The following is a 27827-nucleotide window of genomic DNA, read 5'->3' on the forward strand; positions in this document are numbered from 1 at the left end:
CAGATTAATTTAGTTTGGATTGAAACTTTGGAAAACCGTCTCCTACTTCACCACTCTGCAATATTCAGTGCTACACACTTGTAAAATGTGCTCCAAAGCCAGCCTGCTCTGACATAGAAATTCTATATGTTCTTAGAACTCTCCAGCCAACAGTCTTCCACTCACAATGAAGTAGCATAAGAGAGAAACATTTTTTAAATCCAAATGTAGTCATACAATAAGATTTTCAGAGAAGAAAGCTCAACATCCAAAGATAACACTCAGTGTCGTTTGTATCAGTGATAACTGGCAAGAGTGTAGTTGTAAGTTGATATTTCTTTTCCTCTCCCAGAGACTTCATCATGAAGTCCCATGATGCAATTCTAAGTTTCTAAGTGACCTGCAGAATAAAAAGATGATTTCTGTATTAAGCATATCAATTCAACGTGGACACAGACATTAGGTTTCAATCTACAGGGAGTTAAGGTCAAATATGAGATACTAAATTTTTGACACAAAATGGGTTAAAATGAGTTTAGGCACAAAAGAATTTCCATGGCATTTGGAAATTGAGTTATATTTTTCAATTAAATACAAGATATGTTTCCACACACGATCCTGAGCAGAAGCAAAAAAATGTTTAAAAAACATTATTGGGTCAATTGACAAAATTTGTATAAAGACAGTAGATTGGATCAAAGTATTGATGTTAGATTTTCTGAAGTTGATAACTATACAGTACTCTGGTTATTTAAGAGAATGAAATGATTTTGTTCTTTGGAAGTACACACTGAAGAATATATGATAGATGATATGATAATATAACTTTAAATGGATCAGAAAAAATTATATGTCTATATCTATGTACAGAGAGAAAAAGAGAGGGACAGAAGAAGAGAGAGAAGCAGAGAGAAAAGGTGATATGGCTAATGGAGCAAAACATGAACAATTGGTGAATCTGAGTAAAATGTATATGAAGGTTCTTTGTATCAATAGTAGTCCTGCAACTTTTCTCTAAACTCAAAATTATTTCCAAAGAAAAGAAAATAATAAAAGTAATACTTTATTTGCCTATCTGTACCCAAAGTAAATCTTTGCCCTTTAGTGGTTATGTATTATTCTTGCGACATATTATTTTGAACTTCTTGTATATTGCTTCGAATTTAAACTTAGACTGTGCTCTCACCATTTCTGTAGAGGGGTGCTGAAGTCTCCAACTAGAATAGTGAAGTCATTTGTTTCTCCTCATGGGTCTGAGTTCTTACCTCACGTAGTTTGATGCTCGTGTTCAGTGCATACATGCTAAGTGATGTTATGTCTCCTTATAAACCTTAATCATCATGCAATTCTTTTTTTTTTTTTTATTCATTTTTTTATTTTTATTTTTTTAGAGAGGAGAGGGAGAGACAGAGAGAGGGAGAGAGAGAGAGAGAGAGAGAGAGAGAGAGAGAGAGAGAGAGAGAGAGGAGAGACAGAGAGAGAGAAGGGGGAGGAGCAGGAAGCATCCACTCCCATATGTGCCTTGACCAGGCAAGCCCAGGGTTTTGAACCGGCGACCTCAGCATTTCCAGGTCGACGCTTTATCCACTGCGCCACCATAGGTCAGGCTTCTTTTTTTTATCCTTGATAACTTTCTTTGTTTTGAAGTCAGCTTTGGCTGAAATTAATATAGCTACTTTTGCTTTCTTTTGATTAGTGTTAGCATGGCATATACATACTTTTCAACTATGGGTGTCTTTATATTTCAAGTGGGTGTCTTGTCTTTTGATCCACTCTGACAATCTGTCTTTTTTGTTCCTATTCATAATCTCAGTATGAAATTTTTCATACCAAAAGTTGAAAAAGTTCTGCAATGAGGTACACAGGGCTATCACCTGCCAATTCTGTAGCTCACAGTTTGCTGTGTTTGCTTTAACATACATCAGTGCGTCTCTGTATCCTTCCACCCATCCTTCAGTCTATCTTGTTCTTGGGGGTAGCAGTTTACCAGGTGTCCTTGCCTTTCTTACACTTCAAGAAGAGTTGTGTGTTTTTCAGTCTGTTCAGCCTCTTACTTGTTAAGGTGGGGTATTGATACCCAATCTCCTTCTGTGTGGAAATGTTCAAACAGATCCTCAAACGGCCCTCTCACCACGTCTTCCTCCTTCCGTGATATTGTCACTTTCTCAGGAGCAGTAGGTAGTCTGGGCACTATTCTAAGCCCCTCCACATACATTAACACACAGAGTCCTTGTAACAGCCTTATGAGGTAGGTTTTATCATGCTCTTTTTATAGATGAAACACAGCGAGATTTCACTTAATAATTCACTCAAGTTATTAAATGGAGAAACCAGTTTTTAAATCTCCAGAGTCCACAGCTTAATCATTCTAGCTTGCCATTTTCTGGCCCTTTGGTATGATCCTGTCCATTCCAACTTCATTTCCTAGTACTCTGCCCAATATTGACACTTTCTTACGATATCGTGTTACACTCATTTTGATTAATAAATGAGCTACTAATACCAATACAGTATAAAAATATTTAAAACTGTTTGCTAGAATACCTACTTTCCTATATGAAAAAATTCAGTGGCTGGAAATGCATAGAAAAGTTTGAATAAGGCATTGTTTCATCATGAGGCTAAAAAGTTGTTTATCAGCTAAAAAAAAATGATATAATATCCATAAGCTATAAAGGAAAAGACTAAGAAGCTCAAATATATAAAATGAAAAACTTCTTCAAACAAACTGTAAAAGCATATTTTTATACATCTATAAACTAATTATTTCCTTAATAAAATATTTGTCTCTTAATTTATTTCTTGGTTATTTATAACAAATCAGTAGCAATATTCAAATATCCAAAAATATGAACAGTGGTTATTTCTAAGAGGCAGGAAGAGGGGTTCTTTTACTTTTACTTATGATTTTTGTATTATTTGAAATTTTTACTATGAGCATGTAAACTCTTATTTGAACTCACAGAATAACAGCTGATTAACTTGTGAGTAACACTGCTCCAAAGCTAAAAGATAATAATGGTTAATGTTTATTTAGGGTTTACTCTGAGCAAGCACTGCTCTAACCTCTTAACATTCATAGTGTCAGGTAATCATCCCAACAACCTTAAGAGGGATGTTTCATTATTCTTCTCATTTTGCAGAAGAGAAGACTAAGGAACAAAGAGGTTAAGTCACTTGCCTGAAGTCACACAGATGTCAATTGGCTTTAGATTCAAACCCAGAGCATTAATTCTAAAGGCTAGACTATAAACTACAATATAAGTACTCCCCAAACATCTGGTATCATTTTGGTCCAATTTGTGTTTTATAGACCTACTTTGTTCTTTGGCCGTGTGTCCAAAGATAAATTTTTTGATGATTTCAGTCCCGTGGCATTTGTTTCCTTTGTAGAGCTGCTGGTGGCATTTTTATTCGTTGTGCCCTTTCTTAACTTGACACCTAGAGACACAGGTAATAACCATATCTGTACAAAAAAAAAAGCTATTAAAATATGAGTCCACCCACAGTTTCAGATCTTTCCCTTCATGAGTGCTTTGCTCCCATTACCAAAGGGTGTAAGAAATAAGACTTCCCTGATTTCGATAACAGAGAGAAATCAAGCCATACATGCTCCTGGTTCTTTTTAATTCAACAGAGAGATGTTATTACCATAACAACTTTAACCTTACTTTGTGAGTCCTCTAAGCAGATGGACGTAAATGACTTACTCTGTTTGCGGGCATATTCTGCTGCTTTGGGTGCTGTCAACATGGCAAAAGGGTGCAAGGAGCGGCGGAAAGGTGGAGCTCGGGGAACCTGAAAGGAAAACAGCTAATTTGGAAAGCTGCACCCACTTCGTGCTGTGAACACCTGCTCTTTACAGCCCAGCCTGTTTGCATAGTCCTTAGACCAGGAGTCCCCAAACTACGCATGCGGCCCCCTGAGGCCATTTATCCGGCCCCCGCCGCACTTCTGGAAGAAGCACCTCTTTCATTGGTGGTCATTGAGAGGAGCACATTGACCATCTCATTAGCCAAAAGCAAACCCATAGTTCCCATTGAAATACTGGTCAGTTTGTTGATTTAAATTTACTTGTTCTTTATTTTAAATATTGTATTTGTTCCCGTTTTGTTTTTTTACTTTAAAATAAGATATGTGCAGTGTGCATAGGGATTTGTTCATAGTTTTTTTTATAGTCCGGCCCTCCAACGGTCTGAGGGACAGTGAACTGGCCCCCTGTGTAAAAAGTTTGGGGACCCCTGCCATAGACCTTACTAACAGCCCACCGATGAGGTCATGTTTCACGGTCACTCACGTCCACACACTGTCTCCCATTCCTATGCTTGCTTCCTTTCTCCTAGAATGTCTTTTCACACACTTGATGCTCTTCAAATAGTTCCCTTTACCTAGAACAGCTATTTTCTTCTCTTCTGCCTAGAACTTTTTCCTTCTTTTCCTAAAGGCTCCCACTTTTCCTTTGAGAGGTAGCTCAAGTATCCCCTTTTCTGAGAAACTTGCCCAATATCCCATCTTCATGCTCCCGTACTGGCCTCCTGCCCCCACTCCACCTCAAGGCAGAATTATTGACTTTCATCTGGGAACTCAAAGCATGCTGTCGCAGAGCAAACTCAGTATGTTATAGTTATAATCCGCTGACTGCTGCACTACTCCGCAAACTTTTTCAAGGCTAGAACTGTCCATGCATTCATTTATTCCACAGATTTTCAGTGAGCACCTACTATGGGCTAGGCTCTGTTTTAGGAGCTGTGGTTAGTAAGACAGACATGGTTCCTGCCTTTCTAGGGCTGAGGGATGAGAGACAAATGATAATTAGACAACCAGGGATGATTATACATCATGACAAGTTTAATAAACTAGTCAAGATAACGTCCTAAGGAGTGACTAGAACCACTTCAGAGAGACTGGACAGAGAAAGCCTCTAGAAAGAAGCGGTGTGTCAGCTGAGACTCACAGGATGAGTCTCAGGAAAGGGCTGGAGAGTAGTGTTCCAGGCAAAGGGAAACGAGGTCTTCTTGGAATAAGCTTGTGCTTTCCACACGCAAAGGAAGCCAGTGTGTGGCTAGAGCAGAGTGAGAATGGGGAGACTCGTAGATGAGGCTGCAGAGGGAGGCAGGACCCAGATCGTGTAGGTCCTTATTGGTCATGGTACGGAAGTATTCTCTGAAATGGATTCCAGGGTGCAGTAGAAGCTATTAAAATATCTTTAAGATGTAGTGTTATAAGGTCTGATTCAGGATTTTAAAAAGATCGCTCTGTCTGCTAAGTGGAGAATGAGAATGAGGTGGAATGTGGAAAGAGAGAGGCTGGTTAACTAATCTAATCATTCACCTCTAGTGCCTTACAGAGTGCCTAGCACATAGTAAGCATCACGTGTTATTGGTTCTAGTCAAAGCCACAGTAGTTAAAAGCGTGGACTTTGATATCAAACTGGCTGATTCGGAATGAAGGCTGCATCATCTACAAGACGTGTGATCTTGAGTGTGTCATTTAACTTTTCTGTGCCTGTTTCTTCACGTGAGAATAGTAATACTAGTGTCTACCTTATAGAATTGTGGTAAGGATTAAAGAGTTAACATATCTAAAGTATTTAAAATAGTATTTGGCACATAATACAATACAGAAGCTTTAAAATTAAAAATAATATGTTTTTAAAGATTTTATTTATTGATTTTACAGAGAGAGAAGGGAATAAGAAGTATCAATTCATAGTTGTTTCATTTTAATTGTTCATTGGTCGCTTATCTTATGTGCCTTGACTGGGCAAGCCTAGGGTTTTGAACCAGCGACTTCAGCATTCCAGGTAGACGCTTTATCCACTGCACCACAAGCCGGGCAATAATAATTATTTTTATATCATCATCATCATTTCTCTTCCTAACTCAGTTTTCTCTCTTGTATGGAATTACTCATGGCAACAACGTGGCCACTAATTCCTTTAGGGAATCCTGCTTGGTCTACCAGAAAAAGGCTGAGTAATTGCTGACAAATAACTAATCAGAGCCAGTAAGCCTGAAATAATTAACATCCCACTGCAAGATCAACAATGACCTGCTTTCTCACTGATAGAGATTCAGGTTTTACATTTACAGAACTCTTCTTTCTGAGGAGTAAAAGTTTGATTACACGGTCCTTTTTATGTAGGCGTTTCCACAAATATGCCATTTCATCAATAGGGACACCCTTACGTGATGTATAACTGCGGTCAACACCAAAAGACAAGGGCAACAAAACAAATGCTTACTTTTAGATTTCCAGATCAGTAGAAAATTATCTGCTCTGTCTCTATCATCCAAAACTCTTAATGATCACACTCCTAATGATCAACTTCCTACATAACTGGTATCCCTTCAAAGTAGGCTGGTATTTCCACAGTCATTTGAGCTCATAAATAATTGTGTGGTTCATATGTAGATGGGGTATTACTGTGGGGGGGGGTGTCTTTTTTTTTTTCAAAGAGAATACATTTATATATTATTTTGTCATTTCCAACAGGAAGGACTGAGCAGAGCCCTGGAAGAAGCCTGCCTTCCTGACAACTTTGCGGAACTGCAGTACCAGCCCTGGCCTGCCCACCGCCAGACTCCTTTGATCTGAGGAGCAAACTTCCGTTTTTCACTACTAACATGGGGCATTGGCTGTATCAGACAGAAAACAGGTATTAGACCATAAATGAGGGTGTGTTCTCTCTTTATTGACAGGGTAGTTTAGGGCCACCTCAGCAGGAACACTTCTATTTTTTACCTCAGTCTTTTATTCAAATGGCAAAAATACTTATTGGGAGTTCACTTCCTATTCAGCATTGTAGGGGATTTAACGTAAAAATAAATGGTGACATCTAACCTCAGGGAGCACACAATCTATTCAGAAAGATGACCCTAAAACACAAAAAGTAATTGAAAGGAGGTTTTATATAAGTGTGGGGCAATTGTGGTTCTAATAATATAATAATAGCCCCTCAGGTACAAATTAAAAAAAAAAATTGACTCTTATGCTTTTTTTTTTTTAGGGGTTAGGCATTTGTATAACTTACAAAGTGATCCCCTTGATAAGTCCAGTCACTCATTGTCCCTGACGCACTTAGAAGATACAAGACCGAAGCTTTCCACACTCAAGTTGCCCTATTTACTGGAGAAGATAGAACCCAGTGATTTGGAAGGTCACGTCCAGCTCAAATATTCTGTGAATTCTGATCATCTGATGACTCATGCAAGCAGTTAATGTCAACTGTATGGTTTATATGAAAAATTATTTTAAAAGTAGAATGAAATTAAAATCCTAAACCTAGAGTTAACCATATTCTTTTTTTTCTTTTTTTTTTTTTTTTGGTATTTTTCTGAAGCTGGAAACGGGGAGAGACAGTCAGACAGACTCCCACATGCGCCCGACCGGGATCCACCCGGCACGCCCACCAGGGGCGACCCGCTCTGCCCACCAGGGGGCGATGCTCTGCCCCTCCGGGGCATCGCTCTGCCGCGACCAGAGCCACTCTAGCGCCTGGGGCAGAGGCCAAGGAGCCATCCCCAGCGCCCAGGCCATCTTTGCTCCAATGGAGCCTTGGCTGTGGGAGGGGAAGAGAGAGACAGAGAGGAAGGAGAGGGGGTGGGGGTGGAGAAGCAGATGGGCGCTTCTCCTGTGTGCCCTGGTCGGGAATCGAACCCGGGTCCCCCGCACGCCAGGCCGACGCTCTACCGCTGAGCCAACCGGCCAGGGCGAGTTAACCATATTCTATTTTCTCCTTTAATGCTGCTTATTCATATCTTCATTGTGTCGATGTGAAAGTATAATTATGCTTGTTATTTCTCAAGTCAAGTACTGACTGAGCGCCCAATTATGTCCAAAGCACATTCGACAAGAATTTCTTTCTAGGCCTTGGCCAGTTGGCTCAGTGGTAGAGTGTCGGCCAGGTGTGTGGATGTCCTAGGTTTGATTCCCAGCCAGGGCACACAGGAGAAGCACCCATCTGCTTCTCCACCTTCCCCCCTCTCCTTTGTCTCTATGTCTGTATTCCCCTCCTGCAGCCAAGGGTCCACTGGAGCAAAGTTGGCCAGAGTGTTGAGGACAGCTCCATGGCCTCCGTCTCAGACGCTAGAATGGCTCCGGTTGCAATGGAACAACGCCATAGATGGGCCGAGCATCGCCCCCTGGTGGGCAAGTTGGGTGGATCCCCATCTGGTGAATGCGGGAGTCTGTCTGACTGCCTCCCAGCTTCTTGCTTCAGAAGAATACAAAAAAAAAAAAAAAAATTTTTTTTCAACTGGAAGGGGGAAGGGGACAGAGGGAAAGAAGATGGGGTGCACAAAGGTTTTCCTTTCCTTTTTTCCTGTTTCTCCATCAAATTTATTTGTTAAAAGGAGATCTATGCTCTTTTTCCTCAGTTTAAAATTAAGTAGGAAAGTTTATATTTTAGCTAGTTGTTTAACCCTCATGTTTGTGAGGCCCTTTATCGACTTCTGTGGGTCAAAGGTACTCAGCAGAAAAATCGCTCCTTGTCAGCAAAAACAGCTCCCTATCATAAGTAAAAACTGAAGCTAATAACATTGGTGAGCAATACTGAGCCCATAATACCTTCCTGTCACCAGGTGGCAGCAAATAGTCCTGAAGCAAGCCATCAGGCCCCTGCACAGTACCCATATTGTGTCATGTGGGCGATCCTAGTGGCTGGAAATTCTACATAATCTGATCAGTATTCACCAGGACTTTAAGCTCTTGATTGGGAAGAATTTTAGCTGATGCACAGAAGACATTTTATCTGAAGGGATCAAAGGTCATTCAGATGTATACAACAATTAGAGAAGTACTTTTGGCTGATACATACACACACACACACACACACAGTGCTCACAGAAATTAGGGGAATTTTTATTGCTTCATATTCACTTTGAACTATCCCCTAATTCTGCTCACAAAAATTAAGGGATATTCTATTGCTTCATATTCATTTTGAAATCCCCCCTAATTTTTGTGAGCAGTACACACATACACACACACACACACACTATCAAGCCATCTCCTAGTTAAATTTTCTGAAATTGTTAGACTCCAAGGACTGTTTTGAAATTGCCCCTACAGTTTACAGTATTTGAAGTGCTGTATTTCCATTAAGAAGTCCTGGTCTTTCCTTATTTAGGCTGCAGAAGACGTTCCTCATTGGAGCCGACGTGCCCACAGGAGAACGTCCTGAGAAGGGAGGAAGTTAGGAGGCCCACAGTGGGTAGGTGAACCTCAGAATCTTATATTTGTAGCTAACATCACATAAAACCTTTTTGTGATATTTCATTGTTTAAAATAATACACATGGATGTTGATGAGCTATTTAATTTTTTAATTTTTAGGACAGTGGTTCTCAACCAGCTGTGATGTTGCCTCTTAGGGGACGTTTAGCAAAGTCAGAAGATATTTTTAGCTGTCACAACTGGAGGGGAAGCTGCTAGTATCTAATGGGTAGAGGATTACCCAGAGGTGCTGCTAAACATCCCAGAAGGCACAGGCCAGCCCTGCCTCCACCTACACACACAACAGAATTATCTGGTTGAAAATGTTGGCAAACCTTGATTTAGTGGAACACAGAGGAATCAAACACCCAACCCTGAAATACCAGAACCTTAACTTTAGCTACTATTTTGAGGTTTCCAAGTGCCAAGCACTAAGGACTTTACACGTACATATTCACTCATGTCTCACTACAAACCCATCTTCTTGTCGTTCTTTTTACAAATAAAATCCAGACTAACAGAGTTAAGACTTACCCAGGACTTTTCTCCTTGAAGCTGCTAGAACGGGCAGTCCAGCTTAAACTTGGCAGTTCGGCTTTAGAATCCCTGTGCTTAGCCATTATACAAACTGTCTTTCACCCACATATCAATAAATGAGCCAACACTCATCTCCTGTGTCAATGAACAAACGCAGGCCTTTGAAGGAAAGTTCGCTCTAGGAGAAGATTATCTGTTTCCTTTCAGAGCTGGTCATTGTGTAGTCCATGTGCGTATCTGGGCTTTTTATTGTTAGTCAATGATTGTGAGGACAGAGACTGTATCACTATAGAGAAGGTGCTGAATAAAGACCCTTTGATGAATAAGCTAATGACTGGATGGATAGGTAGAGACTGGCTGGCCTATCGTTAAGCATCGTAGCTTCCCAATGGATACTGATGGTTTATTAAGAAACAAAAGACTAAGAAAAAATACTTTGGTTCTCCCTCACTTTCTTGCCCAAGAGATTCAGACAGGGGAGCCTGTTACAGGAAAAAAGAACTTAGGGTGCAACCTTAGCCTAATCTGAATTAAGTATGGCCACCAAGAAAGCTTCCAGAGATGCCTGTTGACTGGATACCCTCTGCGTCCCATTGTTTTGGTTCTCCCCACCCACCCCTTTCTCCTTTGTCCAAAAATGTCTTATATATCCAATGCTGCCTCGTTGTCTTTGGAATTTTCATGGCATGATCATGCCTATGTGAATTCCCCGTGCACATGTTTTAAACTTTAATTTTCTCCTGTTAATATGTCTCTGTTAATTTGGTTATTAATCCAGCCAGGAGAATTTAGAAGGTGGAAAGAAAAGTATTAATATATCTTTAGCCCCCACATCTGACTTGCACCACATTAAATTCCTTGCACCTATAACTACATTGAATGAATGAATGAATGAATGAATGGAGTTGAAACTAGAGTGATCAAGGGAACTGGAGTCTTGGGACTATGGCCAAATTACATATGGATTCAGATGATAGGACAGTTTCAAAGTTACAACACTTTGTAAATATTTGACTCTTAAGCTGGACCTGGTGGGCTCTTGAGTTTTTATACAGACTCCCTATTTGCAGTATGGTCTTCAGGTAAAAGAACAGTGGAGGTGTTCTTGTAACCATAGCCTTGCCCTGCCCTGGCCTCCCTTCCTAACCCAGTGGAGGTTTCAAAAGCACCAGAAGGCCTGGGTGTGAACGGTGGGTTCTTCCTGCTGTCTTCTAACTTCCTCCCACCCACCCAATTTTCCCTTTCCTCTTCCCTCTTCTAGAGGTATTTAAAGGTAAAGGGATGAGTAGTTCACCTCTAAACAGCACCCTATATTTAAATGTTTACTAAATGTTTATACATTTATAATAGCGAAAACTGCATTGGCCGTACAGATCACTCAGAGTACTCCATGTTTTAAAGATAAGTATGGAAGCCCAAAGAGGGAAAAAGACCCAGGGCTCGATAGTAGCAGAGTCAGAACTCAGACCCAGGTGTCTGAACTGTCAGATTATTGCTCCTTGTTCTGCAGTGATTTCAAAGAAGTCTGATGGGAAGGAGAAATGTGGCAGCAATAAACTCACTTATCATAAGAACAAATCTTATAGATCTTGTCCTAGTTCTAGATGTTACACCATATTATCCAAGAAGAGCACTTGAGGCCCTGGCCGGTTGGCTCAGTGGTAGAGCGTCGGCCTTGCGTGCGGGGGACCCAGGTTCAATTCCCGGCCAGGGCACATAAGAGAGGCGCCCATTTGCTTCTCCACCCCACCCCCTCCTTCCTCTCTGTCTCTCTCTTCCCCTCCCGCAGCCGAGGCTCCATTGGAGCAAAGATGGCCTGGGCGCTGGGGATGGCTCCTTGGCCTCTGCCCCAGGCGCTAGAGTGGCTCTGGTCGCAACAGAGCGACGCCCCGGAGGGGCAGAGCATCGCCCCTGGTGGGCGTGCCGGGTGGATCCCGGTCGGTTGCATGAGGGAGTCTGTCTGCCTGTCTCTCCTCGTTTCCAGCTTCAGAAAAATACAAAAAAAAAAAAAGAGCACTTGAACTTACCAGGTCTACATTACAAAAAGTGTAAGATATTCTACTCATCAAAAACTTAGGCAGAACCTAGACTCTAAGCCTGGTGTTCTATGATCTGCTCTACTCAGCCTTACACCAAATACATCTGTTATTACAAACACAGTTCTTCAGGTAAGAAAAGCATCTTACAATCATTTATTACCCAAGGAAGATATGGTTTAGTACATTTTGATATAAAACTTATTTCATGCTTTAAAAATACAAAATTACAAATGTAATAAATAAATAAATTCTCTCTAAAAATCTCTTATGATGATAGTCTCAGGTCACCCCTACCTTAATAGCACTGGAACTGGCAGAAGAATCCACCCCATAAATTTTAAAGACTTCCTCAACTGGAAGGCTGTTCTGTTAAACAGTAACAACAACAAAAAATGTATTATCATGTCATGGCTTTTCTTTTACTACAAAACAAAGTTGTTGTGGCTCCAATATGTGAGGTACTGTGCCTGCGTGGCATGGGCACTAAATAAGTAACTTCTGAATAAATTGATAAATCTGAGTATCCAGAATCCAATTGTTTATGCATTGTATTCTGGGGAGGGGTTTTGTCCCTTAACTAAATGTTTTCACAATATAATATAAGAATCAAAGTCCTTCTTTATGTTTTAAATAATGAAACACTTAATATTAGTAAATCTTAAACATTTACAAGCATTGGTTGAAAAAGAAAATAAACATACATTAACATCAAAATGTGCATAGAAAATATAACATCTTCATATATGCAAACAGTGTTTTTTACTTACCATTAAGATTCCAGCATAAGATGATAAAATCATTGCTTCTCTTTCTCTATGGTTTGGATATATGGGTCTGTCATGAAACGGCTTTTTCCTAAGGGAACATTAGTAAGTAAGAATGAAGAGTTTCTTCCTACTGTTTCTGACACCTGTTAAGGTTGGGATAATAATCCATGAGTAATCTCCAATGCACGTGCTACGTACTTGTTTACAAAAGTGATATGATCAATCCACCATTACTAAGGTACACACATTGAAATTTGAATCTTCCAATAGTGGTGATGAACATGCCCTCCTCTATCCGTGTCCACACAGCTATCAAACATTGGCCGACTGGTCACTATGATGGACAATCATAAATATGCCAACTGAGATCCTTTCCCTTCTGTGGCAAATTGCTCGGGGTGGGGGTGGGGGGCGCTGCGCCTCTCTACTGTACGCCTGTGTGCTTCAAGGGAAGCTGACGATACCCCAGGATTCCAAAGATCGGGAAACACACTGTGGACTACACTAGTCAGGGTATTCCATCCCCCACTCCACCCCCAGAAAACGCAGGGTAACAGAGCTGTTGGGACACATTCACCTCTGCCTACTCAGAGAAAAGAGTCAAGAGGCAGGTCTTGATGATGTGGTTTGAATTTTAAATTAAGCCCTGTTTTGGAAAGACCTACCCACAGATTTTCAAACACAAAGAAAATAAATCTCCTACCCTTCCTTATTTATTTTTTGTTTTCTTAAGTTTGTTCAAACTGGATTTTCTGCTTGTTATAACCACACCCACCCTGATACAGCCATCCAGGATCTGTGAGTTCTAAGGCCGTGGAACAGAAAATAATAACTGGCCTTTGGGCTATTCAGTTTTGGTCTCATTAATTTCATGTTCTTACCAACTGAGTATGTCTGCTGGCAAATAGGGCGAAAATACCAATAATCCTGGACAGGAAATTATGATTCAAAGAGCTCAACTCAGGTACATATCTGGTTAAATGCTTAAGAAGTGGTGTTTGATCATCCTTAGAAAAAGATTGCAGCTTTTACCCACAGAATTGACCATCTTAAAAATCATGGCATGTACACGACAAAGCACAGTCATATTTCTAAGGGACAACGTTCTATGTAAGAAAATTTTTATCTGACAGAAACTAATTAGCAGAGATTTGTCCCCCCCCTCCCCCCGCCCCGCAGTGTTGCTCGCTGGTAAAAGGGCCGCAGGCAGAGGGCAGTCGGCCCCAGTTATGCGCGAGTACATGCTCTTGCGCTGCAGCCTGACCCCCGGCGCCACACGCAGGCGCAACGGGGGCTCAAAGGCAGCGCGTTAATTAGAGGAGATTTAACAAATATAAACATTATGTGACTTCACCAGCTTAACAACTGTGGCATTTCTTCAGGTTTCTAGTTGGAGAGGGTTACTCCCCCTCGGTGTTTTCAAATCAGAGTGCTCAAAGTGGAAGACACCAGATGGAACTTCCTCTTTGGTTTCTCATAGTCACACATTAAAAAAACAACATGCCCTGGCCAGGTAGAGCATCGTCCAGATACGCAAAGGTTGCCGGTTTGGTCCCTGGTCAGGAAACATACAGAAACAGATCCCTCTCCCTCCTCTCTCTTTAAAAATCAATAAAGTTATATATAAAAAAAGAACTATTTCAACTTACACTTTCTCCCACTCCAGCCAAGTTAAGTCTTCTGAGTGATCCAGCCATTGCAGAGCTACGTTGATGGCCAAGTCATAGTGTGCCTGGAGGCAGGAAGAACAGAGAACCAGCTTACTGGTTCCACTCCCTGGACAAAGTGGCAATGGCAGTGCTAAACCTGCTCTACTGTTCTGTCCCCCAAGGGTGAGGATCAGCAGCTCTGCCCGTAACCTGATGCTCAGACAGAACTCATTAGAGGTCTTCAGGCAGTACATTTACCTCCCACTGGAGCAGGGTTATGTATGAATGTATGTGTGTATGTATGTATGTATGTATCAATATGTATTTGGTTTGTGTGGACCAAAAAAGAAAAGACAGATTCTTGGAAAGAATACTAAAATGGGAATCAGGGAATCTGGGCTCACATCTAGGTCTGGCCAACAACTCATGGTATATCCTTAGGTGAGCAATTGATATTTTCTGGGCCTCAGTTTTTTAAAATTTTTAAATAGAAAGAGGTAAAGGTAGAGGAAGAGGGACCCAGAGAACAATTTCTAATTCTGTGAGTAGAATGACAGAAAGGTGCTCCCAGGGGCACCGGGGAAGTGGTGTGTCCAGCTGGTGAATCCTGGGAGGCTTCAGAGAGGAGGCTTTGGAGGAACTGGGGCTTGAAGGATGAGAAGAATTTCTGGAGGTAGAGAAGGACCTCCCAGATGGCAGGCCAGCATTAGCAAAGGACTGAAGTAGACCTGATTAAGTGACCTGCGAAGAGTCTCATATAGAAAGCTGAAGACCAATTCCAATGTGCTTTGCTATTCTCATCCCCAGAAAAGGGAAGTCAGTTTGGCTTTTGCATTTTTAGTTGGGTTTTAAAAGTCTATCTCACTAAAACATTATCTAAACAATGTAATTACTTCTATTTCTTCCAGGGACTGAACCAAACTGGAAAGTGAATTTAAAAAAAAGAAAAGAAAGGGAAAAAAAAAGGACCATGATCAGTTGTTGAAACTGAATCTAAGACTGATGCATGGACTGGTAGCGTTGGCATCATTCATGACAAATGCAAATTCGCAGCCCTACCCCCAGACCTTCTGAATCACAACACTATTGTAATTTGACCCCATTAAAGTTTAAGAAGCAATTATCTAATTGACTTGATATCTCCATCTAATCCTTGCACGGAGAAGCACATCAGAACACTCAGGCTAAACTGCTCATTCAGCTCCAGGGAAGTCAGACAGGGAGAAAGGAGAAGGAGAGAGAGATCTTTTCTTCTTTACTCACGCAAGAATAATATATAGGTAGAATAAAAAAGCTGTGGGTTTACTAATTTCTTTTGAATTAGATCTTTACATGGTTTCTTTCTTAATTTACGCAAAATGAACTTCCATTACATAACATGAACCTGAGTTTCAACACAAATAATAACAGAAAGAATTTTTGGATTACTCAATTCTTTGACTTTTCTCCAATAAAGCACACGGTAGAAAACAAAACAAACAAAACAAAACCAGCCTTATATTTGAGAACTCCATGAGAGCTAATTTTGTCCAAAAGAATTTAACATCACATGTAATAAGCTCCTTTGCTTCCATTTTGCTTTTTAATCTTTTCTAATAGCAAATGGCAAAAAGTCCCATGACTTTTATTTTCTCACTCTTTTTACTTTCAGTTTAATGAGTTGAAAAGACTGGATGGAGAATGCTAGGATGAGAAGATGAGAACGAGGACATTCTCGAGGCTCAGGGATAGCCGTGTTTATTACATACGTTAGATCCTTGTATGCCCCCTTCACACACATACAACACAAACGTGACTCGCACCCGCATGCCTTGCTTTACCATCTCATCTAGAAAGGTGAGTTGCCTTCTTCCTTTTGGGTCGAATTCATTTTCCCGAAGTCTGATGCCAATATAATCTCCCCTTAAAAGCAAGAGAGCAGGATTGAACCATTGGGTACGACAATGGAGTTCAGTCTGCCGAAGAGGGTCCCTGCCCATCCCGCCTCCTCTACCAAACACAAGAGCAGTCACAGACGGCTCGGAGACCTGAGTTCGTATTTCATTTATTTTAAAAAATAGAGGATCATTTGGCTACTTTATTACCAAAATAACACTATTTTTTTTAAAAAAAAAAGGAGATTCTGCAATGCTGCAGGCTTAAAATGTCGAACCATAATTAACTTGAACCGCATTGATCTAGACATTAAACTCACAGAGTAGGCACAGAATTTATAGGAAAGCAGGCAGCATGATAACTCCCCACACGCAGAAATAGTTTTACAAAAGTGGAAGAAGGATTGAGACCCACTGTTTAAAATTAGGATTCCTTTGCTGCCTATAATATATATGTTTAACTCGGGCAGAATGTCCTGGGTTGATAAATTCTAGCTCTGTGATACTCTGTACAGGTGTATTCTTTTGCCCAAAGAGTTTTTCCTGTTAGAATGCAAATACTATTGGGGGAGTTATGCATGAAAATATACATATTAAGCCCTGGCCGGTTGGCTCAGCGGTAGAGCGTCGGCCTGGCGTGCGGGGGACCCGGGTTCGATTCCCGGCCAGGGCACACAGGAGAAGCGCCCATTTACTTCTCCACCACCCCCTCCTTCCTCTCTGTCTCTCTCTTCCCCTCCCGAAGCCAAGGCTCCATTGGAACAAAGATGGCCCGGGCGCTGGGGATGGCTCCTTGGCCTCTGCCCCAGGCGCTAGAGTGGCTCTGGTCGCGGCAGAGCGACGCACCGGAGGGGCAGAGCATCGCCCCCTGGTGGGCAGAGCGTTGCCCCTGGTGGGCGTGCCGGGTGGATCCCGGTCGGGTGCATGCGGGAATCTGTCTGACTGTCTCTCCCTGTTTCCAGCTTCAGAAAAAATACAAAAAAAAAAAAAATACATATTAGTGATTCCAGTTTAGTGTATCCTTATCAGATCCTTCCAGAACAGTGATTTTTAATAAGGAGAGGATAGAATGAGAATCCTGGAAAGAGAACACAAGGGGGCGCCATTCTGGGAAAGTCAGGAAGAGGACCTGGATGCAGGATGTAGGACCTGGGGTCTCTGAGGTTCAGCTCCAATCTCTCCCCTTGTCATGAGGCCACACTCTGGCTGTCAAGGGCTTTACCACACGCTTTGGGCAGGTTACCTTGTGAGGGATGTTCCTGCCTCCTAAAACTCTTCTGATTCATTAAGCTTAGATTGACAAAAATGCTCAAATTTTTGTCTTTGTAATTCCAATGTACTTTATTTAAAGTACCTTAAGTGTATTCTTTAGCTATAAGTTATATTTATATCACTTTTGAAATTCCAGTTCTATGTGGAGAAGTTGGTATTCCTAATTATGGGTTGTTCTTTATTATGTGGCCTCCAAACACGGACATGTAAGCATGGGTGAACTCATACGTAGTTTATTCCAGCATTTCTTAAGGACTTGTGAAAAGATAATAATCTGAGTAGGCTGAGAGAGGACATCTGATAGGGACTGTGATAAGGTCTTTGATGAAAAGGATATTATTGTTGTGCTTATAATACACATGAAATAAGACATAGCTATTTTTTTCCTCCTTTTTAGATGGTCTTTTATTTTCACCAACGTCTTAACCAAGTACCAAGTCAAAAAAACGCTAACACAGGAGAAAAATATTTTTTCCATGGGAAAACTTAATACGTTCTTTGTTTAAAAATACAAGTTCAGATGGCAAGAAAAAGGAGATGATTTACTAAATTGATCAGAATAATAATAAAAGAGGCAGAGGCTGCTATTTAAATGATGAGCCCTCGGGTACATTTTTTCAGAAATCTCCCGGCTGGCTTTTTCCAGCAGAGCCCTTGCAAAGGCACGCCCTGCCCCATGGACTGGGCTGTCCCGGATCTTAGGCTCTGGACAGGGATGCTTCGGTAAGCCTGCTGCTGGCAGAACGCTGCTCCCGAGAGTCGGCATGGGCTCTGCACCACAAGTGAGGCCTTTGGGCCAGAGGCAGAGGCCAGATCGTCTGGCTTTTTTTTTTTTTTTTTTCTGCAATAGTGCAAGAATAAAATCTTCCTTAGATTTTTCCCCTCCTGCCAGTATCAGACCATCTACGACATGAAACAGCCACCAAATGCTGAGTATAATAAATGAAAGTTGTTCTCAATCATACTTACAGGAGCTTTTTCATTTCCTTCTTTAGGAGCCTTCTTTCCATGACTGAAGGCTTATCCAGCTGAGCAGGTATCTGCAGCTTGCACTGCACCTGACAGCATGGGGAAGGCGCAGCCTCTCTGAGCCTACAAGCTACAGCAGCAAATCAGAGGGAATCTGAGTTAGGGATGCTATCATTCCAAATACCAGTCATGGAGTCCTGGGCTCTGGAAGGGAGCCGGGAATGTGCAGAACTTGGGCTTTGCCCCAGCAGGTTCCAGGTCAGAAAGCTGGTGGCCAGCGTACTGTACCTTAAGTTTCTCTGACACTTATTTCTTCCAAGTTTTTTCAGCATTCATTTACTTATCCTTGCAATAAACTAGAAGGTAAGACAGACATGGCTTGTATAATAGTGGATGAGACTATCTGGGGAGAATCATCTATAATAAATAGGAATGGTCTGTGATCCGAATATGTTTGAACTCTGTAGACATTCCTCCTAGCAGCTCCCAGGGAGTTCACCTTGGTGCAATGGCTCATAATACAGTTTTCTACAGAACCTATGTACAACTCCTATGCCCAGGAGCTCTTTGAAAGGACACGTGGTTATGGCAAATGTGTGTCTATGTTTTCAGTTTCTACCTCAACATTGAACCAGAAATTGGGAGTTCAGGTGATGGAGTCAAAAGTGTTCTGAAGTAAAAAAAAAAATTTACAAAAGAAAAATTATCACTATCTGCCTGACCAGTGGTGGCGCAGTGGATAGAGCATTGACCCAGGATACTGAGGACCCAGGTTGGAAACCCCAAAGTCACTGGCTTTAGTGTGGGCTCACCAGGTTGAGCGCAAGGTCACCAGCTTGAGCTTGGGATCATTGACATGATCCAGTGGTCGCTGGCTTGAAGCCCAAGGTCACTGGTTTGAGTCCAAGGTCTCTGGATTGAGCAAGAGGTCACTGGCTTGGCTGGAGCCCTAGGTCGCTGGCTTGAGTCCAAGGTCTCTGGGTTGAGCAAGGGGTCACTGGCTTGGCTGGAGCCCTCAGGTCAAAGAACATATGGGAAAGCAATCAATGAATAAACTAAGGTGCCGCAATTACGAGTTGATGCTTCTCATCTCTCTCCCTTCCTGTTTGTTGGCCTTTCTCTCTAAAAAGCAGTTATCACTATCAAAGGAAGTGTACAGAGGGTAGTAAAAATGATATATCAACTGTATCTGTAATGTTTTATTTCTTTAAAAAGATTTAAAGCAAATTGTGTTAAGTTAATATGTCCACTTGAGTGGCCATTGTGCTCAGGTATTTAGTCAAACATTATTCTGGGTGTTTCTATGAAGGTGTTTTATGGATATTAATATTTAAATCAGTGGGCTTGAGTAAAGCATATTATTCTTTATTATGTGGATGGGCCTCATTCTATCAGTTGAAGGCCTTAAAAATACAAAGGCTGACCTCTCCCAAGCAAGCAAGAAATCTGCTAGCAGACTGCCTTTGGACTTGAATAGCAGCTCTTCCCTAAACCTCCAGCCTGCCAGTTTATCCCATCAGATTTTGGACTTGCCAGCCTGCCACACTCATGTAAGTCAATTCCTTAAACTAAATCTTTTATTTATTTATCTATATATACACACAAGTACTGTTGGATCTGTATCTCTAGAGAACCCTGACTAGTACAAAAATACAAGAAAAATGTTGCTATCTCTTAAGTCTGGGATTATAGGTTTATGAATGTTTACTCAAGCCCACTGATTTAAATATTAATATCCATAAAACACCTTCATAGAAACACCCAGAATAATGTTTGACTAAATACCTGAGCACAATGGCCACTCAAGTGGACATGTTAACTTAACACAATTTGCTTTAAATCTTTTTAAAGAAATAAAACATTACAGATACAGTTGATATATCGTTTATACTACTCTCTGTACACTTCCTTTGATAATGATAACTGTTTTTTAGAGAGAAAGGCCAACAAACAGGAAGGGAGAGAGATGAGAAGCATCAACTCGTAATTGCGGCACCTTAGTTTATTCATTGATTGCTTTCCCATATGTTCTTTGACCTGAGGGCTCCAGCCAAGCCAGTGACCCCTTGCTCAACCCAGAGACCTTGGACTCAAGCCGGTGACCTTGGGCTTCAAGCCAATGAGATTTGGACCCAAGCCAGCGACCATTGGATCATGTCGATAATCCCAAGCTCAAGCTGGTGACCCTGCTCTCTAACTGGTGAGCCCACACTAAAGCCAGTGACTTTGGGGTTTCCAACCTGAGTCCTCAATATCCTGGGTCAATGCTCTATCCACTGCGCCACCACTGGTAAACATATATTACATTCCGTATTTCTGAAATTATATGTATGTTTTTAAATCACTACTCTAAAAATGGTTGGAAAAAAACTAAAAACTTTTTTCTTTTTTTTTTTAAATGTAACATATAAACGTGGTAGGCAGTTAGACAGACATGAGCAGAGCAAGGGTGATGGGCCAGGTACAGAGGGTCACCAAGGCAAAAAGCCCTGGGTGCTTGGCAATGGGCAAAACTGGGAAAGCGAGGACCTCCTCCCCGGGGTGACCTTTCCTCTCCTAGCGTGTTGCTGGTCATGCAGTTTAGACCCCTGTTCTTTCATATAATTGGTCATGCGGTTCAGCTCCTCTGACCTCTCCTCCTCTGGCATGTTGTTAGTCATGCAGACTAGAACCCCTTAAAGGGGGAACATACAAGGGGACAAGAGACTAGCCCGTAAGCATTAAGCCCTCAAGACAATAAGGTTCTGACTCACATCAAATACATCTAGGCCTCAGTTGTGTTTCAACTCCAGGCCTAGAAAAGCAGCAAACCAGACAAGCGGCTCCATGACTGACATCAGAACCATTTGCACTGATTAACGACCCCCTGTCCTGGTGCTGACCTCTCAGTAGGGACCATGACCCTGAAAAGACACTCCTGGAAAGCTAATTCTATTGAGATTCTCACCTGGGACCTGCAGATGAACACACTCACGGAGGAGGACCCAGTGCGGCTCTCTCTATGGGGCACATCCTCGCCTTTCCCTACCCCCTCCGCCAGGCATGTTTTCAGTGTCTCTCTCTTAAGCTCCAAGGACCTTTCTTTTCCCTTTGTAACTGATTTCTTGAGCCCATTTCTTCTACAGTTCACTTATTTTTACCTCTGTGGCTTTCTAAAAAGACTTTCTCTTATCATTTGAGTCTTGACTTTGAATTCTTTCTTAGCCAGAATTGAAGTACTGAGGTTGCTAAACCAAGATCCAGTAGCTGGTAACATTGTGGGGTCATTCGGCTGCTAACATACAGATATTAAACTCCATTTGATTCAGCTCTCAGGCAATAAGCAGAAAGGAAACAAGATGCCACTGATTTAAATGAATTCTTCACCGGACCAATTTCATGATTTTGAACCATTCTTGTTGCTGCTACATTTGCCATGGATGGGCTGCAGAAAAGGTGAAAGGGAGGAAGAAAGGAGAAGCATTCCATTGGCAATGAATATGCTCTCTGCAGGGGAGGAAATCCGGAGAAGATAATGCAAGCCAGGGGGAGGTGACCACATGGCCTGGGATGGCTAGATGCTGGGATGTAGGGTCTACTGCACCCCTGACTGGTTTGGCCATGGTTTTTCATTCACCCCAGTCTCAGGTGTTGTCTAAAAAAACGATGAGCCTGGTTAACATCATCAAGAGCACGTTTTGCCCTAACATTGTACAAGTGCACAGAAGTTACCTGTATTATTGCTCTTCTAATTCAATAAGTTGAAAAAACATCTGTTGGTGGAACATTTGTCCTTCCTCAATACCTTGACTGCTGGTGGTGGAGTATGTGTGTGCGAGAGGAGGAGGGGGCTCAATTAGCCTCTATGCCTCTTTAAAGAGCAAAAGAGTTAGTGTTTGTTTTCAGCAATTTTGTTTTGTCATTCTGAGCCAGGCCTTTGAATTTCAGACTTACACGTGATCAGATTTGCATCTCTTGGTTGCTATGACAGGCTCCACTTAGACCCTACCTTCCCTCTCCCTATCATTGAATGTGGTTTAAATCTTTAGGATATGATCATTAGGCTGGAGATCTGGAGGCCCAGAGGGGCTACTAACTAGCTGTGCTGCCTTGAATAAGGGAACTCTCCTCTCTGTTTTTGTGTTTCCTCCTCTGTGAAAGAGCATTGAATGATTGGAAAGGATCTTTCCAGCTGTAGAGTTCAGAGGCTGGTTGCATTGAGTAGCTACGCCTGGCTGAAAAGGGGCCATTTGTAGAGATTCTATTCAGTTTAGATTTGAATTCACCCTTTTTCTCTGTCTATAGAGCTTTAACAAAAACAAGACTCTGGCTGGAAATACACACAAAAGAGCTACTAGAAAGCTTTCTGGGCGTCTCAGGCATCAGCTATTGTAATAAAACCAACCCCCCAGAAAGCACAACCCCCATATTCTGTAGGAATATCATGCCCTGAAGCAGTGGTCGGCAAACCGCAGCTAGTGATCCACGTGCTCACTCAACTACTGCATGAATCTCCTGCGCGTCTACCTATCCTGCCGCAGGACCGACACCCCGCGCCTACCTGCGCGCCTGCACGTGGTATTTTGTGATAGAGCCTCCGGAGCCCCGGTTTGCTGACCACTGCCCAGGGAAAGAAGCAGAAGGTATTTTGTGGTTCCCACTAGTCTTGAGACTGGCCGGTTCCCAACCTCTCTGGGCCTTGTTTTCCCCGTCTGAAAAATGAAAAATGTGAAAGCTGAGGCCATGATTACCTTGGAAAGGGGAGGGGAGGAGGTAAGGGAAAGAGGAGGGGGGAGGAGGAGGGGGTTGGAAGGAAGGGGGGAAGGGGAAGGGGAGACAGGAAGAGAGGAAGAGAAAGGGGAGGGGGAGAGGGGACCCACGTGCTCACTCAATTTGTGTATGAATCCCCACACTCAAGGGGCCCAAGAGCCGCGTGTGGCTCGCCAGCAGCTGTTTGCCGACCACTGCCCTGAAGAACACCTGCACACTGCCTTCGGCCTCCTCTGCACCCCTACGTCTTCCATACGGGTCTCTCAGACTGTCTTCTATTACATGCCGACTCTTAACAAATCCCGCTTTCCGAATCTCACCAGCCAAGACCGAGTCCAGTGCTTTTGCTCTCCCCCCGGCTTCTGGAGACTTGCTTGAGCATTTGTTGAGGCTGCTGCTCACACACATCAGGAAAACAGGTGCTTTTTTGTGGTTGCTAGGAAACGGTTACTGAATTAAAATTATGTTTTTTAAATACACCCCTCATGCCCCCATCTGAGGGGTGGGTATCATAATATATTAATATTTGAGACAGAATTGTGATCCTGACCTGGAGTTCACATATTTTTTTTTTAACCTGGGTAGGCTTCAGTTTCCCATTTAAATGATTAATCAGAAAGCCGAGAGGATGCAAGAAATCCACCTCCTGCAGGGTTTTTTATAGCACTTGGCTGCCTGCGAGGAGTCAATTGGCTGAGCAAGGATTTCTGAGGAAGGCAGTGAACCTCTGGCTCCTTCCACACTTGCAGTGCACCCAAGTACTTGGGCGATTCCACTTGACAAATATAGACAGAGTGCAGATCCGGAAGAACCACCCCACTGGTGCCCGCAACCCCCCCCCACCACCCGCTCAGACACTTGCCTTCTCATCATAAACACTTCCTCTCATGCTGAAAGGCTTGCTGATGGTTTCCAGTTGCACTCAGAATGAGATCTAGACTCCTAACTATAGCCTGCAAGTGACTCTCCTCCATGCCCCTGGACAGAGGCAGTTTGTTATTCTGGCCCGCCTGGACCTGGGTGCTTGTTATCAATTCCACTTCAACCTCATTTCCTTTCCTCTGCACCCACCAAATCTCTTGGTTACCTGATAGCTCAGGTGTTCTATGATTGACAGCAAAGCTCTAGATTTGGATTTTTATAGATGAGTTGTTCACTCCACATTGAATTTATATTGTACCCAGAAGGTTTCAGGTTTGGTTGAGCCTGAAGTTTATACAATTTGAATTTCATATAAGTTATTAAAAAGAATGGAACAGTGTGAACACAAAATTGAATGTTTACTTAGAACCATTAATCACCACAAGTTAAAAATTTTAAAGAGCTAACAAATACAACGAACATTAAATAGGTTTTAAAATCACAGCATTGTCTTTATTATTAACAGACTTGATTACCTGTTAATGTGACAAAGATTTTGAAACATTATTATCTATGGAGAGATTGGAAAGACAATCCAGTCCTTTCTCTAGTGTGGCTGTTTACACTTTAAATTATAAATAAAATATTAGAACAAACTAAGTTGTTTTTTATTTTACTGACTCCATGTAGGTGATGCCTGCTCTATAATACTTTCCAGCACTTCCTGCTCAAGCGAAGTTCCTTGCCCAAAAGCAACCCCTGGAAAACTTTAACCTTGACCTTGCTAGGCTTGTACACCCCTCCTGCCATCCCTGCCTCCTCTCCCCCACCACCCAGCTGAGGCTGTTGCAGCTGGTCTAACTCAGCCAAGTACTCACCCCCTGACTCCAGTCCCCAGCTTTGGTCCTTGGAGACAAAGTAGGTCCAGGTGCTCAATGGATCATCAGGGGCTGCTTGTTGTCAAGACCCAACATTGATGGAGGTAATGCTAACAGTGCACCTGCCCTGTTGCAGTACGAGGACTACCACCAGGTTGTGGAGGGCCATGCTGCCCCTCCCAACATCCTCCATGGAGGACACATGCAGCCTTGGGAGAAGCCAGGAAAATGTAAGCTCTCCATCTCGGCTACTTTAGCTTTGGGAGAAAACCTACTTCTTTTTATGTTTCTTTTTTTTTTTTTTTGTATTTTTCTGAAGCTGGAAACGGGGAGAGACAGTCAGACAGACTCCCGCATGTGCCCGACCGGGATCCACCTGGCACGCCCACCAGGGGGCGACGCTCTGCCCACCAGGGGGCGATGCTCTGCCCCTCCAGGGCGTGGCTCTGCCACGACCAGAGCCACTCTAGCGCCTGGGGCAGAGGCCAAGGAGCCATCCCCAGCGCCCGGGCCATCTTTGCTCCAATGGAGCCTTGGCTGCGGGAGGGGAAGAGAGAGACAGAGAGGAAGGAGGGGGGGGGGAGAAGCAGATGGGCGCTTCTCCTATGTGCCCTGGCCGGGAATCGAACCCCGGTCCCCTGCACGCCAGGCCGACGCTCTACCGCTGAGCCAACCGGCCAGGGCTTATGTTTCTTATTTTGAAGACATTAAATCAAAACAAAATAATAGCCAAACCATTTTATAACAAGTGAGAAAATTCTCTATTCTTATAGCATGTACTTGAGGCAGATGTAAGAATAATATCTATATTTTTAATTAATTATGTTCGATCATTTTGTTTTCAAAGAAATGCTAGCAATCCCAAATTTTGCCCATATGGATGGAATGGTTTGAAAGAAAGGAGTCTACTGAAATGCTCGTCCACACAGAGTTTGCTTCTACAGGGACAATGTGGAGATTTATTTGGAGCTAAAGCTGTGGCTATTAAAGGTTTCTCAATTCTGAGATAAACATGAAGCCAGATGTTTATGGAAAACAAAACAAAAAAAAAAGTACTACCAAAAGCACTGAAAGAACAGAAGTGTACAAGTGTCAAATTACAGAAAATTATCTCTGTCAGAGTATGAAGCCACCAACTTTTTATTTTTGTGTGTCTTAAGATAAGAAAATAATCCCCTTGACTTTGGGTGGCAAACACAAATAGTATATAATACAGATGATGTATTCACTGGGGAAAAATTTTTTTTCATTTTCTGTTGCATGAGGTTTTAGAACTTTTTCTCTATATTTCTGCATTACTGATTCCAAATCTGAAATCCGTTTTCTGGTGCATGCTCTAGTTTTTATGCAATTTTAATTTATTTTTGTTACAGTTAATGGTATGCGTTGGTTTTTAAATTGGAGTTAAAGCGCAATGACTCTTAGATTGAACATAACCACAAGGCAATTAATGTTTTACAAACATCAATTTACATAATTGTAGTTGTTTTTAAATGTAAAAAAATATTATCTGATAAAAACACCCTCTTATTTTGTTTTCAGATTTAATTATGGCTTCTTTGAGTAGGGGTAAATGTAAGAATAGTACTGACACCTTCTGTTATATATGTGGCTATTACACACTTCAACATCAAAGGTGCAATATTTCATCATTTGTGACATGTGCATATGTTGCCTATTTTCAAGTTCCCCTTGGCGATCCAGACAAGAATTGGGCTCCTCATATTGTGTGTCATAATTGTGAGGAAATGTTTGTGACTGGACAAAAGGAAAACGCAAAAGAATGCCTTTTGGTATTCCCATGGTTTGGCGTGAACCTAAGGACCACAGCAGTGACTGTTGTTTCTGTCTGATCCATACAAAGGACATCGGCAAGAAAAAACAGCATAGGATCGCATATCCGAATATTCCTTCAGCAATACAATCTATCCCACACTCTGAGACACTCCTGGTTCCAGTTTTCAATGGTTTTATTTCTTCTAAGGACGAAGAAAGTGAACATAGTGATCAAGTGTATTTTGATAAGATGCATAAGGAAATGGTTGTAGAATCTGAAGGGTCTTCTTCTGATGCCAAGCAGTCATTAACCCCTCAGCAGTTTAGCCAACTCGAATGGAATGACTTAGTAAGAATGATATAAAATTGTTCTCGACTTTCTGAAGTATGAGAAACATAACTGGATCATTTGTGTGGATCTTAAAATGGTAAATTTCCTGCTAGGACAACAGAGAGGTTTTACAAAGTATCCTTGCTTTCTGTGTTTGTGGGACAGTTGAGCTCGGGAGAAACACTGGACACAGAAGAAGTGGCTGAAATGCGAAGCTCTGAAAGTAGGGATGCAAAATATTGTGAATGAACCTGTAGTTAATCGAGACAGGATCATTTTCCCCCCACTTCACATCAAACTTGGCTTAATGAAGCAGTTTGTTCAGGCTTTGAATAGAGAAAGTGAATGCTTTCAACATATTCTTTCTGCTTTTCCTGCTTTGTCTTTCGAGAAGATAAAAGCAGGTGTATTCGATGGACCTCAAATTCGAACCCTCATATGTGATGAAGAATTTTCCAGGAAGATGAATAAGGAGGAGAAAGCAGCATGGCAGTCTTTTGTGGCAGTTGCAAAAAACTTCCTTGGCAACAAAAAAGCAGAAAACTATGAACTTCTGGTTCAAAGGATACTGTTGGCTTTCTGCGACATTGGGTATAATGTGAGTGTTAAGATTCACTTCCTGAACAGTCACCTTGATAAGTTTCCTGAAAATCTTGGAGCTGTTAGTTATGAGCAGACTACTGCTGGAGCATCAAATGAGATTGTCCTCAACAAGTACACAAACACAAGAGCTAGAAATGCAAATTTTTGCCTGAATAGAATTTAAATAAGTTTTGCACAAATTTTATGATTAAAATAAGTGTTTTGATATGTTCTGTTTCGAAATTGTAGACAAATTCTGATGCAATCATATCTTTTAGTGTATTAGTGTATTTACTGCATTATATAGATTATTATATTTTCACAAAGATGATGCCCAAGAAGACATTCT

The 27827-nt window shown here is 41.9% G+C and overlaps 1 protein-coding gene, 1 long non-coding RNA gene, 2 other non-coding genes and 1 pseudogene across 4 annotated transcripts; 2 read left to right on the forward strand and 3 right to left on the reverse strand.

Annotated features, from left to right (window-relative positions):
* On the reverse strand, window positions 1-23278 carry C7H2orf80 (chromosome 7 C2orf80 homolog). Its single transcript, XM_066345566.1, has 10 exons — window positions 23161-23278; window positions 22842-22992; window positions 18302-18431; window positions 15989-16088; window positions 14187-14269; window positions 12538-12625; window positions 12065-12136; window positions 3690-3777; window positions 3299-3420; window positions 1-379 (listed from the first exon to the last, which is right to left on the reverse strand). Exons 3-10 carry the CDS (start codon window positions 18340-18342, stop codon window positions 371-373), a joined length of 603 nt encoding a protein of 200 aa, XP_066201663.1. The 5' UTR covers window positions 18343-18431; window positions 22842-22992; window positions 23161-23278; the 3' UTR covers window positions 1-370.
* LOC136378245 (uncharacterized) lies at window positions 6202-7184 on the forward strand. Its single transcript, XR_010746591.1, has 3 exons — window positions 6202-6334; window positions 6475-6637; window positions 6989-7184. It is a non-coding gene; the product is annotated as an uncharacterized lncRNA (long non-coding RNA).
* On the forward strand, window positions 11371-11446 carry TRNAA-UGC (transfer RNA alanine (anticodon UGC)). Its single transcript has one exon. It is a non-coding gene; the product is annotated as a tRNA-Ala (tRNA).
* LOC136379284 (small nucleolar RNA SNORA76) lies at window positions 13714-13845 on the reverse strand. Its single transcript, XR_010746759.1, has one exon. It is a non-coding gene; the product is annotated as a small nucleolar RNA SNORA76 (small nucleolar RNA).
* LOC136379033 (COX assembly mitochondrial protein homolog pseudogene) overlaps window positions 23165-27827 on the reverse strand; it is a 10543-nt pseudogene continuing 5880 nt past the window's right edge.

This window comes from Saccopteryx leptura, chromosome 7 (assembly GCF_036850995.1).
Source record: "Saccopteryx leptura isolate mSacLep1 chromosome 7, mSacLep1_pri_phased_curated, whole genome shotgun sequence".
NCBI lineage: Eukaryota > Metazoa > Chordata > Mammalia > Chiroptera > Emballonuridae > Saccopteryx > Saccopteryx leptura.

Excerpts from the sequence above, each read along its gene's own strand:
- C7H2orf80 (XM_066345566.1), bottom strand. The coding sequence starts at position 18,342 with ATGGAAAGAAGGCTCCTAAAGAAGGAAATGAAAAAGCTCCT. Across the intron at positions 14,270-15,988 it reads TGGTAAAGCAAGGCATGCGG|GCACACTATGACTTGGCCAT; the intron begins GTGCGAGTCACG and ends TCCTGCCTCCAG. Across the intron at positions 12,626-14,186 it reads TGGCTGGAGTGGGAGAAAGT|GAAAAAGCCGTTTCATGACA; the intron begins GTAAGTTGAAAT and ends ATGTTCCCTTAG.